This window comes from Gambusia affinis, linkage group LG14, assembly GCF_019740435.1.
Source record: "Gambusia affinis linkage group LG14, SWU_Gaff_1.0, whole genome shotgun sequence".
In the NCBI taxonomy this organism is placed as follows: domain Eukaryota; kingdom Metazoa; phylum Chordata; class Actinopteri; order Cyprinodontiformes; family Poeciliidae; genus Gambusia; species Gambusia affinis.
Genome location: NC_057881.1, coordinates 26,919,152 through 26,932,479, shown reverse-complemented (window position 1 = coordinate 26,932,479; position 13,328 = coordinate 26,919,152). Strand labels below are relative to the sequence as shown.

The following is a 13,328-nucleotide window of genomic DNA, read 5'->3' as shown; positions in this document are numbered from 1 at the left end:
GAGAGGGCCCGGAAGGTGAAGACCACAGTGGTGCCTGTGGTCATCGGGGCCCTCGGGGCCCTTGGGGCAGTCACCCCCAAACTGGGGCAGTGGCTACAACAGATCCCAGGAACAACATCAGACATTTCAGTCCAGAAATGTGCAGTCCTAGGCACAGCCAAGATACTGCACTGAACCCTCAAGCTCCCAGGCCCCTGGTAGAGGACCCGAGCTCAGAGGAAGAAAGAGAGAAGACCACGCGCGGTGGGTGAGAAGGTTTTTATATATAATAATACATGTACAATAATACATGTATAACGTAAGACGTTTTCAGTGATATTTCATACCAGTAGGTGGCGGTAAGGCATACCAAACTTTTTTTTTTTTTTTTTTTTAAACCAATAAAGGCCGAGAAGAAGAAGTCTTGTATGAGTGGAGCTGTGTGTTAGCAGTGTCTATATTTCAGCGTCAGTGTGCATTCCAGTTGAGAATCTTTGTTCTGAGGGAAATTCCTGCGGATTGCATCATGAGCACGTTATGGATGGGGAACGTGAGTTTACAGCTGCTCTATTTTGTTTCCGTGTAAACAACAGTAGCATCTAGCAGTTATCACAGCTTGAGTTCCGTGCGGACAATAGAAACTTAGCATAATTTTACTAGCGGTAACTTGAACTACTTCGCTATTGAATATCTCCCACACTTGTTTCACTTGTGGTTAGAGAGGAAACTGTCTGTTTATTTCCATATAAAGCGCTGTTTAAAGTTTGTTCTTTATAGATAGTTCACATCCGGTGTTATGGATTAACTGGTGGCGAAATTCACTGGCTGAAACCTCTGCGCACCTCAGATGTTTCTAAATTGTAGGTGGCTACGTCAGTGCCTTTTGAAAAAAAAAACTGCGTGTGTATCGAAACTCTTTCCAAAACTCTGTTTTAAATCGTTGAGGCATATGTTTGTAATATCACACGTAAAAATAGTTTCGAAACTATTCTTTCTACATAACAGCATTCAGGGCGCTTCGAAAACAACGCATTTGACCATAACCAAATCAGTGAGCAATACAATCCCATTCGCTTTCAGGTTCATCAGAATAAATGTATTTATACTCATGAATTGCAACGTACACCTAAGTGGATAGTTTCTGCTTTTTGTAACCAGCATTAATCAGAAAATATTAGAATTGGCTTTCAAGTACCTGTTGCGTGAGTTGCCTGTTAAGAATAATTGTAGCCTCGTGTGTGTTTTTGGGTCAGATCCTGTAATGCAACCACACTGTTTCTGAACGTATCCAGCGACACTGTACTCTCAATACGCGTCGCTAAGAAAATCAGGTTGTGGATAGAGAGGAAACAAGCGGTGTTTATTTCCATATAAGTAAATATTTAATGGAATTGAAATCACATACCTTATGGTGTATATGTGTCCAAAAAGAGATAAATAATAATGTTACCGAAGGGTAATAAACAACAAGAATAAAGTTAATAATTAACCATATTTATTGTTACATAAATAAAGGGATTTCCCATTATCTTCATCCATTCGTTGTCAATCCGATAACATTCGACCCAAATTCAAACACCACTTCAGGAGGTCAAACCCGCATAAACCACTGTTCACTGCAGAAAGATTTTATGCAATCCAAACCCAAGATGTCAGGTTTAAACACCTATTAAAGACAAATTAAACAACACAGGAAAGACAAGAGAGTTAGATTCTTTGTACTCGCGAGGAGAACAGACAGAGATGTGTTTTCAGTTACAATCTCCTACTGCTCCCCAAATTGGCACGCTCTCTGCTGCGAACATCACTTAAAAGCACACACAATATCTTAGAGTTCTAAGTATTTATATTTGTAATTAACATAAAACCTATCACAAGATCACACTCCAAACAGGATCAGGTCTCAGACATTTAAGATTAAAGCGACAGGGAAGTGACCCGAAGACGAGACGGAGAAATACCAGCAAACATTTATTTTGTTTGTTGTATACAAACAAAATAAATGGAAAATTGTTAGTCCGCTTAATATTAAGGGGGAGATAAACAATCCAAAGAAAATCAAACTCTAAAGGACAAGAGGAAGCAGTGATAGAAATGTAAAAACAAAATACAAAAATTACTAAATGCTTATAAAAACACTCTCATCAAATCAATCTAAAACAAATTAAAAAACACCGCATACCTGGCTGCGTCGCATAAATCAACACTCAAGGACAAATCCGAAGCATCTGGAGCCTCATGCATAAAAGAGTGCGCGGTTTTCACACTAAAACTTTGGGTACGGAAAAATTTAGAAAAGTGCGGAGCACAAAAAAAATCTGATGTATAAAGCCGTACGCTCGCAGTGGCCGCGCTCCTTTCCTTAATACATCAAAGTTTGCGGGATATTGAGCGCAGCTGCTGGTCCGCCCTGTCGCCTCCATAAAAACATGTGTAAATTAGTCTAAATACCCGGAAGTCTGCCTCCACGTGAAGCAATAATCATGGCAACGTCCTTGTTTGTAGCAGTACAAGTATTTATAATAATAATAGTTATTATTATTATTATTATTTAAAAGGTGCTTTCAGGGAGCAGGTAACCTCACAAAAATAAGACATTTTAAAGAAACAAAAAAAATCCAAATAATAAGAAAAAAAAGAGAGAGTGCAAATGCCTGTTTGAACAGCAGAGTGTTCAGCTGGAGTTTAAAGACAGAGAGTTCTTTTAGAGGGTAAAATGGGCATTTATTATAAATAGTTGAATCATGTGCATAAGTTGTACATTTACAGAATAAAGATGATTTCTGTCCAGAAAGGCGCATTCACAAAGCTGGTGGCTCCACTGAAGGATGACTGCAGCTGGACCGGAACCGCACGGCTCCTTCTATAAATTCTGCTCAGAGCCCCAGGATAATCAGTCTGGATTAATCTAAACACTAATAAACCATCATCAACATTTCCCAGCAGATCAAGATGATAAAAGGCTCCCTCTAAATCCTTCCCTTGGTGATATTCTCCATCAGAGCCAAAGCGCTCCACAAGTCACCTTTATGCAGCTGCTTAAATATGTGTGATTGTCTACACACCTCCATCACCTTTAAACTAATCAAATCTGTTTGGAGTTAATCTGCTGATCCAACCATGTTTTATTTATTTTTTTAAGTGAGAATGAAATTACCCCATATATGCATTTTGTTCGCTTCGGCACACAGAACACTGCGTTCCATTTTTATTAGACAAAAACTGAGGAAATGTATTTTTTACATTCTAGTGAGGCTTTCGCATCCTTTTGTTTTTGCTTTCTTTATTTTGTGTGTCTGTGTGTGTTAGGTAACTGTTTTCACCACTCTGCTTGTGATGGAATTGCAAAATAGGTCCAAAAATATTTGTTGAACTTCTTTTCACCCATGTTTGAATTACTTTTATATGTTATTCTTCATTTGTTTCTAGTATATGTAGTGTTGTTATATTTTTGAAAGGATTTGTTTGAGAAGTAAATTGCAGAACAATTCCTACATCTTTATTTTAATATGTATACAAAAGGAAGACAAGACTTAAAATACATCTTTTGTAAAAATGGAGAATTTTAGATTTTGACAAGAAAAGAATGTTCAGTTGTTAAATAATAATACCACATATTACACCAAAAGTGAAACAACTTTCTAATTGTCCCTTAAGACTGGAAGAATTCAATATTTTTGTTATAATGGAATCAACTACGACTTTTTATTCTACATTTTTGTCTTTTCTGTAAACCCATTAATAAGTGTACAGAATGTGTAAGAAACACTGGAACCAGTTTCATTTACCTCTAACTAGGGCTGGACAATATAGCTGAAAACCGTATTAGAATATAAGTTCTTTGTATTAGTCAGTTGATAATTATCTATCAATAATTAATTTTTTTGTTGTTTTAAATATTTTAAATACTGCCAAACTGGTGGCATAACTTTCCCTGTTTTATCCAGTTTTCACTAGCATGTTTGTTGTTGTTGTTTGTTTATTTAGCAGTCATGAGGCACGGTGGCAAACTGCCGTTGCACAAGTTACTCAACAGGTTGTTGCTAGTTAACCAAAGAGTGGGTGAGTTAGTTGATGCCAGCAACCTACTAGAAGGTTGGTACAACAACAGCAGATCTTTGATGTATTGTGGTGCTAAGCCGCTCAGTGATTTATAAACTAACAGTATTTTAAAGTCTATTCTCTGAGCTGCAGAGCCGGTGGAGGGACTTTAGAACTGGATGATGTGCTCTATCTTCCTAGTTTTAGTGAGAACACGAGCAGCAGCATTCTGGATCAGCTGCAGCTGTTTGATTGATTTGTTGGACAGACCTGTGAAGACGCTGTTACAATAATCAATACGACTGAAGATAAATGCATGTTCAGTGATTATTTCATATATCTTAATATAGAATATTCTACCAGATCACATGATCAATATCTAGTGATATTGACTGCATGCCTATCACAAACAATAAATATTATTAATGTATGTTCCAGCTCTTCTTTTAACTGACCAAATGGAAAGTTGTGGTGAAAGACCAGAACTTGAACATGGTGCTCAGCAAACTAAATCATTAATTTCTGGAATCCATTTCTGTTTTATTTGTTGTTGGGTTTTTTTCACTTCAGCTTGAGACTTACATGGATGAGAAGTTCATCACCAGAGCCTTTTCCACAATGGGGGAACAGGTGGTGAATGTGCGAATCATTCGGAACAAGATGACCGGGTAAGTGTTGAGCCCACAGCCAGCTAGAGCATTTGCAGTGCTTTCATTTTCACGTTTAACAGTTCTCCATCTCCCAGGGGGGCTTTGGGTTACTGTTTTGTAGAGATGTCGGATGAGGCCACTGCTGAAAGATGTCTGCGCAAAGTAAATGGGAAATCCATGCCTGGAGCCAGTCCGGTATTAAAAGTTTTTCCTGAACACATTTTCCTTTGTGTGTTGTTTGATGAAGATCCTTTTGAAAATGTAGCTATATGTCTTTGATGTAGCCTACAAGATTTAAGTTGAACAGAGCCACATTTGGGAAACAGGAGGCTGGGTGAGTCCATTTAAAGTATCAAAAAACTTAAAGATTGAATCAGTCTCAGAGGATGCTTTCTGATGTCTTGCTGCCTTTTCTCTCCTTCAGTCAGATGTTTTCTCTATTTGTGGGAGACCTGACTCCAGAGGTGGATGATGGGATGCTTTATGAGTTCTTTTATAACCGTTACCCGTCCTGCCGTGGTGGGAAAGTGGTCCTTGACAGCATGGGGAACTCTAAGTATGACTGAGGCACAGAACTGATTTATGTGCAAAAAATGTTGCTGCCAATCCATCTTACTACTCATTTTTACAAAACTGCACTTATTTTTTGCAAAGTTTGTGAGAAAATACTGCCTTCTGTGTCTCAAAACCTAAATAGATAAATCAGAAATGGTTTAAGACCATAGAATTATTCTTTAAGTAACATTTTCAGGTTTGGTTTTTGTCACTGTGTTTTTCATGAATGCTGACATGTACATGCAGTGCAGAACAGTGTTGCAGCTGTTGTCCAATTTGAAGAAAACCCACTAATTAATCTTTGTTTTTCACTTTGAGACTCAAAGGATCATTTTCACAGTGAGAACCCAATCACCCTCTGTAGCATCTCCACCTAGAGGAAGTTAGTCTCTGTAGAGCAAATAATGATTTATCTTCATTTGCTGAAAGACTTGGGGCTTCCTCTTTTCTGTGCTGCAAGTTAGATGATAATATATTCCAACTACACAAAGCTACTGAAGAAGCTGCCGGTAGATGAATGTATATTTTATTTACCCATAGATGGTATCTCTTTCTCAAAGGTTAATTCAGTTAATTCTGTTTTTATGTTGTGTCAATTCAAATCAAACATCAGCTGCAGGGACCTTGCAATTTAGTTTCTGCTGTCTCCACATGTTTGCAATCTAGTTAACAATGAGATGTAACCTCCTGTATGGATAGCCCTTTAAAAATATCTTATTGTTTTTTGTTTGTTTTTTGTGTCATTACTGTGAGATATTTGTTGTGAAATGGTGCTGTATGAATAGGAAGGAAAGAAATCAGTGAAGCTGAGACTAGTTGATAATTGAGAGGCAGAGCAATGTGTCGCAGGTTGCTCTAGAAAAATTGTCACAAACTCCAGGCCCCAAGGGCCAAGGGCCAGTGTCCAACAACCTTTAGATGTCTCTGCTTCAGCACAACTGGCTCTGACATTAGCTCATTAGTAAAGCTCCGTAGAGCTTGACTGCATCCTTGTGAGGCAGTTTAGCCATTTAATTCAAGTGTAGGCCAAGGAAGGCATCTGGCCCTTGAGGAGTGCAGTCTGAGGTTACTGCTCTAAAATCTTCATTATACTCATGCTCAGCATATTGTATAGGATTGATTGGTTCTTGTCAGGACTCATGCAAATGTTTGTTGTTAATTTAGAGTTTAGAGTTGTATTTGAAACGTAATCAATTGCAAGTTTATTGATGGAATCTGACTTAATGTTTTGTTTTTAATGTTGATTCTATGTTGCATTGTGTTTTTGTGTTTGATTTGATGTAAAGCACTTTGAAATGCCTTGCTGCTGAAATGTGCTATACAAATAAAATTTAATTGATTGATTGATTAAGAAACATGTAAACTCTGTGCCTTCCTCATAACATTCTGAACTCTGCCCTTATATTTCACTTCAGGGGCTGTGGCTTTGTTCAGTTCCCAGATGAGCGGCTTCAGAAGCGGGCATTGGATGAGTGTCAGGGTGCTGTGGGACTCGGGGGCAAACCTCTGAGGCTAAGCCTGGCTGCTAATAAGTGAGTCATTTCCAAATGAGCCACATCAGTGTGCAGATGAATATGTGAGTAGAATCAATGCCCTTCTGAGAAATTCAGCAGTGTGCCCTTTTCCCCCCCTCTCCCAGCTTAAGAAACAAGCTGCAGCAACAGCAGTCAGAAAGCAAACAGTCATGGCAGTCCAGCTCAGGATACAGATATGGCTACGACCAGTATGACCAGTACCAGCAGCAAGCGTATCCAGGGTATTACTCCTCATGGGGGTATGATCAGACTGCAGGAATGTATGGTTACACTTATCCTCAGTATGATTACTCACAGTATGCCCAAGTACAGGTGAGCTCTCTGTGCTAAGCAACTTGTACAGCAACTGTTTATAGACAGCAGTCATTCTGATGTTTTCTGCTCCTTTTTTGCTTCAGGAAAGTGAAGCAGTTCCAGAGGAAGAAGCAGTTGAAGGTAAGTGTTTGTATTGTAGAGTGTTTTGACTGAGTTAAGAGTGAGCACAAGAACCCCTCATCATTGGAAGGCAGACAACACAATTCACCATGGCTAAAAGTGTATACTTCTCTCATCCATCTTCTTCCACTTATCCGGAGTTGGGTCGCAGGCATAGCACCCCAAGTAGGGAGGCCCAGACTTCCCTCTCCCCACCCACTTGTTCCAGCTCCTCTGGGGAATCTCAAGGCGTTCCCAGACCAGCTGAGAATCATAGTCCCTCCAGCGTGTCCTGGGTCTAGTTAGGATGCCCGAGCCATCTCAACTAGTTCCTCTTGATGTGAAAGAGCAGCGGCTTTTCTCTGAGTCCCTCCTGCATGACTGAGCTTCTCACCCTATTTCTAAGGGAGAGCCCAGCCACCCTAAGGAGAAAACCCATTTTGGCCGCTTGTATCCATGGCCTCCGTAGATGAGAGTAGTAATGTCCATCAACCAGTAAATAAAGAGCTTTGCTTTTTGACTCGCCTCTTTCTTCACCATGACAGACCAGTGCAGCGCCCGCTTCACTGCTGACGTGCATCAATCTGCCTGTCAATCTCCCGCTCCATTCTTTCCTCATTTGCGAACAAGATCCTGAGATACTTGAATTCCTCCACTTGGGGCAGGACATCATCACTGACCCGGAGATGACCGGGTCCTTTACCAGCTCAAGACCATAACCTTGGACTTGGAGGCACTGATCCTCATCCCGGCCACTTCACATTCAGCTGTGATCAATTCCAGCGACCCGATGAAGCCACATGATCTGCAAAAAACAGAGATGCAATCCTAAGGCCACCAAAATGGATCCCCTCAACACGTTGGCTGCACTTTGAAATTCTGTTCGCAAAAGCGATGAACAGAATCGGTGACAAAGGGCAGCCTTGGCAGAGTCCAACTTTCACTGAAAACAAGCCTGATGCTGGCAGTGCCAACCAGACTCTTGACACCGGTCATGTAGGGACCTAACAGCACAGATCTCCAAGAGCACCCCATACTCTTGGAGTACCCCATACAGGATTCCCCACGGGACATGGTTGAACACCTTCTCCAAGTCCACAAAGGACATCTAAACTGGTTTGGTGAACTCCCAACACCCAGCTGAAGGTATAGAGCTGGTCCAGTGTTTCACAACCAGGACAAAAACCACACTGCTCTTCCTGAATCCGAGATCCGACTATCCAACGGACCCTCCTCTTTAGGACCCCTGAATATCTCCCATCTCTTCTGGAGATGGGAGTTAAAGCTCCGTCTCACAGGGGACTCTGCCAGATGTTCCCCACAGACCCTCACAATACATTTGGGCCTGCCAGGTCTGACTGGCATCCTCCCTCAGTGTATACTTCTCGCCAGTGGATTTAGAAATGTTAATGACGGCACAAGAAGAATATCAAAACAATATTGTTGCTGCCGCAAAACAGCAAGAGATAACTTCTTTCTGGCTCCTGTATTGTTCTACATAAAAATAAAAAAAAAGACAATATGGTTAATATTGAGGAAATAATAGAAATGGCTGCTTCTCATAACTTTGAGTGCTTTGTATAAAAACTAGTGCTGTCAATCAATTAAAAAATGTAACCAAATTACTAATACATCAATCCTGTGATTGATCATCATGTTTAAATGTATTGTAGAAATGTTAACTATAATATCGTTGTAATTTGATGGAAGGATAATAGTTAGGCTACATACTGCCTTAGTTTTAACCAATCATCCATCAATTTGTTTTTCTCTTTTTAAGAACTGTTTTGGCATAAGTGGACCTTATTTGGCAAAAAGGAAAAAGATACGCTGCAAAGAAACTGAGGATGAAATTCTTTGCTGGGATGGCTGCATGGAGGTGTCCTCTGTATATGGGGATGCTCGCTCTTAACTGCTGTTTTGTTGGGGGGGTTTTTAAGTGAAATTTGTCACTAAGCAAATATTTGTCTTTGCATTGTTGCACGGAGTACAAGTACAAAAGGATAATTTTAACTGGGTAATTATCCTTTATCCCACAGGAGAAAGAATAATATCTAATATGATTATTCTGCGCTATACAATATTAATGCGTTAAACTTTTAATATTAGTCACATGCATTAACTTGTAATAAAAACTGAAGTGGGAGGTGGCTGTTCAGTTTGTAACACAGGTCTTTGTTGCTTGTGTTGTAGATCCCAGCCTGGTGGTGGACGTAGTGGAGACTAACAGAAGCTTTATTGACCTCAGTGAAGAACTGTACGATGCCATCATTGACTGCCACTGGCAGCCTCCAGAGTTCTCTGCAGAACAAGACTATATTGTTTCAAACCTGCCTGACCCCATTTCTATCTAAAAGACATTGTTTTCAATTCCTTTTTGTTTTATTTTCTAGAACACTGAGGAAACAAATAGATTTTTATTCATAAAAGGTCTGAGTTGAGCGAAATCTCCAAAGTTCAGTAGATTAGCTTAATCTCACCAGTCACCATCTCTGCATTTTATTGAACACATTCAGGAGGCTAAACAATAGGTATAAAGTCTGAGCAAAAGAATGATTACATGTTGGGAATTGAGTTTGTGAATTGTGAACATACATTTGCTATAGTATGTCACCAATATTAATGCAATAAATTACAGAACTGAAACATTTGCTGAAAATGTAAAAGTTATTCCAAGTTATTTTTAGAGCAACAAGAGGAACAAGGAATATATTGGTACATTTTTATGTTAAAACACTTTCTTCTAGAACATCACACACACACACTCACTCACACACACACATTTTCTTTGCCAGGTTTCATTTTTCCCTTGTAAGCAATACAAATTTACCTGCCAGCTTCTGGGAGAATGTCCTTTGAACAGAAGAGACAAAAGATAGAAGTACAAGCTCAACAAAATTGAGTTTTTTAACGGCTTGCCTTGGTCCAGAATGTATGAAACAAAACCCTTGAAGTTCATTGACCAAATTAACTTTTTTAGTCCTTGAATGCAGTTTTTTTTTTTGTTCATTTAAGTGTCTAGAAATGCAACAAAAAAACCCCCCCAAAAAAACCCAACCAAACAAAACATTTATTCTATGCTGATCCTGCACATATCTTTATATTTTGGGGGGGTATATATTTTTTTCCAGTCTGTTCATTTTTTTTCTATTGCCTATAACATTTTCTTTATGATTCCTAAACAAGGTTATGACTTCCAGGTAATCTGTCCAGGTAACCCTTCATAACTTTCCCCTTGCAGCGATGTAGTCCAAGTTCAAAGTACAAAAATAGCCAAATGAGGTGAAGGGGAACACTGCGCGACCTGGAGGGAGCTTGGCATGAAATGTCTCATTCACATTAAAATAATAATAATAATAATAAAAACAAACAAACAGAACAACAAAAATGAGTTGCTCTAAAACCTCCTGTCAGAACAGATGTAAATGCGCTGTGGTTGTGGAGCTACAGTAACCAGGAATTCAGACCAAATCAGTTCTACTTTATATAGACCATAAATAAATCAGCTACATGTGAAAAGAAAGAATTTAAAAGCATATGTAACATATAAAACCCTTAAATATTAAACCCTTCAGACTTGAACTATGCAACACTTGTCCTCTACCACTAGGTGGAAGCAAATAGCATTGTTCATGACTTTCTGTAAAACACTGTTCTACAAAATCAATCCCATTTATCCCAGGATTCCCTAGCAATAAGTATACAGAATGATGCAATAGGTTTATATTAAAACTTATTGTTCATTATGTCCCTAGGACAAAATTTCTTTCAAGGCCACAACAACATTTTCAGATGGCACCCTTTTTATAATGCCTTTTTGGGGACTGACATATCCCCATCCTTGCTTGACACGTGGTTCACATGGTACCTAATGTTGACTTATCTTCCTGAAGTCCTGAGCTAATGTGTAGGGAATTTGTGGATACCACTTGTTTCTAAGAAAGGCTTCTTGTGACTGAGGAGTGTAGCATGTGGTCAGTTCTACTTTAGTAAAGAAAACAATCAACAGCGGACTGCAGCCAAAAGGAACAAGTAACCACAAGCTTACAGGAAATGTAGCGAAGTCGAAAGTAGAACATTTGTCTTTGAAATGTATTAGGGTGAAAGTTGTAAGTTCTCCAAAAAGGGGGGAAAACCCACTGAAATAAAGATACTTAATCAATCAATCAAACTTTATTTGTATAGCACATTTCAGCAGCAAGGCATTTCAAAGTGCTTTACATCAAATCAAACACAAAATACAATGCAACATAGAATCAACAATAAAAACACAACATCAATAAATTTGCCAGAAAATATACTTTAGTATTCAGATGTACTTTGTTACTGGCCACATTATTAGAAATGTAAGCAACACTGAAAGCAGCTGGGTTTTGGAATTTTATAAGTTAATGAAATGAGATCAGTACACTATAAAGTAAAGATTTTGCTTCCACCTGAATAAATTTAAAAGTACTGTCTTTGCCAGACATTTTCTTATGTTAATGAGGAAGTAATGGCTAAGTAATCAACTACAGAAGATGAGACCCTGTTGCATAAAAATGCTAAATTCATGCTGAGTTATTACATTTAATTTTCGTTTGATTTCAACGTATTTTGTTTAATTTGAATAGGATTATCACTGTCCTGAACAATTGATACCTAACCATTAACTAATTAATTTAATTCTTGATGTATTCACCCAAAATATTTTCTTATTGGCTAGACGATGTATTCCCATTTTTTTCACAAGTTTATAAATTATGTCTCTCATTTGTTTCTTATAATTCTCAACACATTTAGTCTTTATCAATCATTTTTGGGTGACAATGCAGAGCAGTTCTGATAGGTTCTGCTTTAAGAATGCTTGCTGCATTTTGAATGAGAGTTATGCTGCAAACCCTATTTCGAAAATGTGCACAGAATCAGGAATGTTGTTCAGTTGACTGCTGGATCATGCAGGCAACGGCCGCAGGCACTCAGTAGAGCGGGAGGGGCAGCTCTCTGTGGGGCACAACGAGTTGGCAGACACGGTGCTTTGTCCTTCTTCACTCTCACACTGATGAGGATGTTTTGGAATACGGGCAACAGTTGGAATGACTTCAGCCTGGGCTTTATGTATCGCCATTGATTTAGATCAGGGGTCTCAAACTCAATTTCCCTGGGGGCCGATGGAGGTAGAGTCTGGGTGAGGCTGGGCCGCATCGGGTTTTCCACAAGAAAAGCTCTTACAAAAACATTCCAATGTTATCAAATGTCTTTATTTTTATTTTTTAAACACAAAATAAGATGAAAAAATAAATAAATTAACAATTCATAAGAAAAAAATTAATCAGTAATAAATAAATAAAATATAATAATAACACAGCAGCTATAGAAGACTAGATAAATGTAATTATTATAATTCAGATTCAAATGGCTGTATTAACAGTTCTTTAACCTTTAACTTTCTGAACATGAATGGAACATTGAACATAAACTGTTATGAATATAACAGTTTATAAACTGTTTCTTCTGCCTACTTCTTACTGCTAGAGGTCTGGCAGCGCTTCCTCTCGCATAGCCGAGCCACATTTGGCTTAAGGGAGGAGGCAGTTGAGACCCTAAGTAGAGCTTGAAGATGCTCGTCAGTAAGTCTGGACCTGTACTTGGACTTATTGAAGTTCAAGGTAGAGAAGAGCTGACAAGTATGTGCTCCCAAAAACACATGGTCCGCTTGAACATTTGGGAAAGCTCAGGAAGCTGGGTGGCAATTCTCTCAAAATTGCCCAAGCTTGTCTGCTTTTCCACTCACCTCCCTGAACTTGGCTTTGAGTTCAGAGAGGCACTGCGGGTCAATGAGCTCCATTTGAAGCACTGTGATTGGTAAGTTAGTTCAGCTCCGCACACAACACTGAAAAGTGCCAATCATATCAAACTCGCAGGCAGTGTTGGCATAGTTACTTTGAAAAAGTAACTTTAATCAAACTACTGATTACTCCTTGAAAAAGTAACTTAGTTAGATTACTGACTACTTGATTTGGAAAGTAACTAAGTTACACTAAAAGTAACTTTTTAGTTACTTTCAGCAGGTGCTGACAACACTCCGCCTCCTGTGAAAATCACATTGAGCTTTGCCAATACTTTTTTGTAAGCTATTTTATAATGGTAACATCAACAATGTGTCTCCACTGAT

The 13,328-nt window shown here is 38.9% G+C and overlaps 1 protein-coding gene across 2 annotated transcripts; it reads left to right on the top strand.

The window, feature by feature from the left end:
• Positions 1 to 345: 345 nt before the first annotated feature.
• LOC122843989 (tRNA selenocysteine 1-associated protein 1-like) lies at positions 346 to 9,820 on the top strand. Of its 2 annotated transcripts, none has more exons than XM_044139187.1 (9): positions 346 to 529; positions 4,591 to 4,688; positions 4,766 to 4,865; positions 4,955 to 5,004; positions 5,095 to 5,226; positions 6,641 to 6,757; positions 6,865 to 7,072; positions 7,159 to 7,195; positions 9,368 to 9,820. In XM_044139187.1, exons 1-9 carry the CDS (start codon positions 506 to 508, stop codon positions 9,526 to 9,528), a joined length of 927 nt encoding a protein of 308 aa, XP_043995122.1. In that variant the 5' UTR covers positions 346 to 505; the 3' UTR covers positions 9,529 to 9,820. The 2 variants fall into 2 exon arrangements, with proteins under 2 accessions (XP_043995122.1, XP_043995121.1); XM_044139186.1 differs by having other exon boundaries at positions 384 to 529; positions 4,751 to 4,865.
• The last annotated feature ends 3,508 nt before the right edge of the window (positions 9,821 to 13,328 follow it).

What these genes read in the sequence shown, in the direction of transcription:
- LOC122843989 (XM_044139186.1), top strand. Translation starts at nt 506, where the DNA reads ATGAGCACGTTATGGATGGGGAAC. An exon ending in CACAGTATGCCCAAGTACAG is followed by an intron (nt 7,073 to 7,158) that starts GTGAGCTCTCTG and finishes TTTTTGCTTCAG; the next exon opens with GAAAGTGAAGCAGTTCCAGA. An exon ending in AGAGGAAGAAGCAGTTGAAG is followed by an intron (nt 7,196 to 9,367) that starts GTAAGTGTTTGT and finishes CTTGTGTTGTAG; the next exon opens with ATCCCAGCCTGGTGGTGGAC.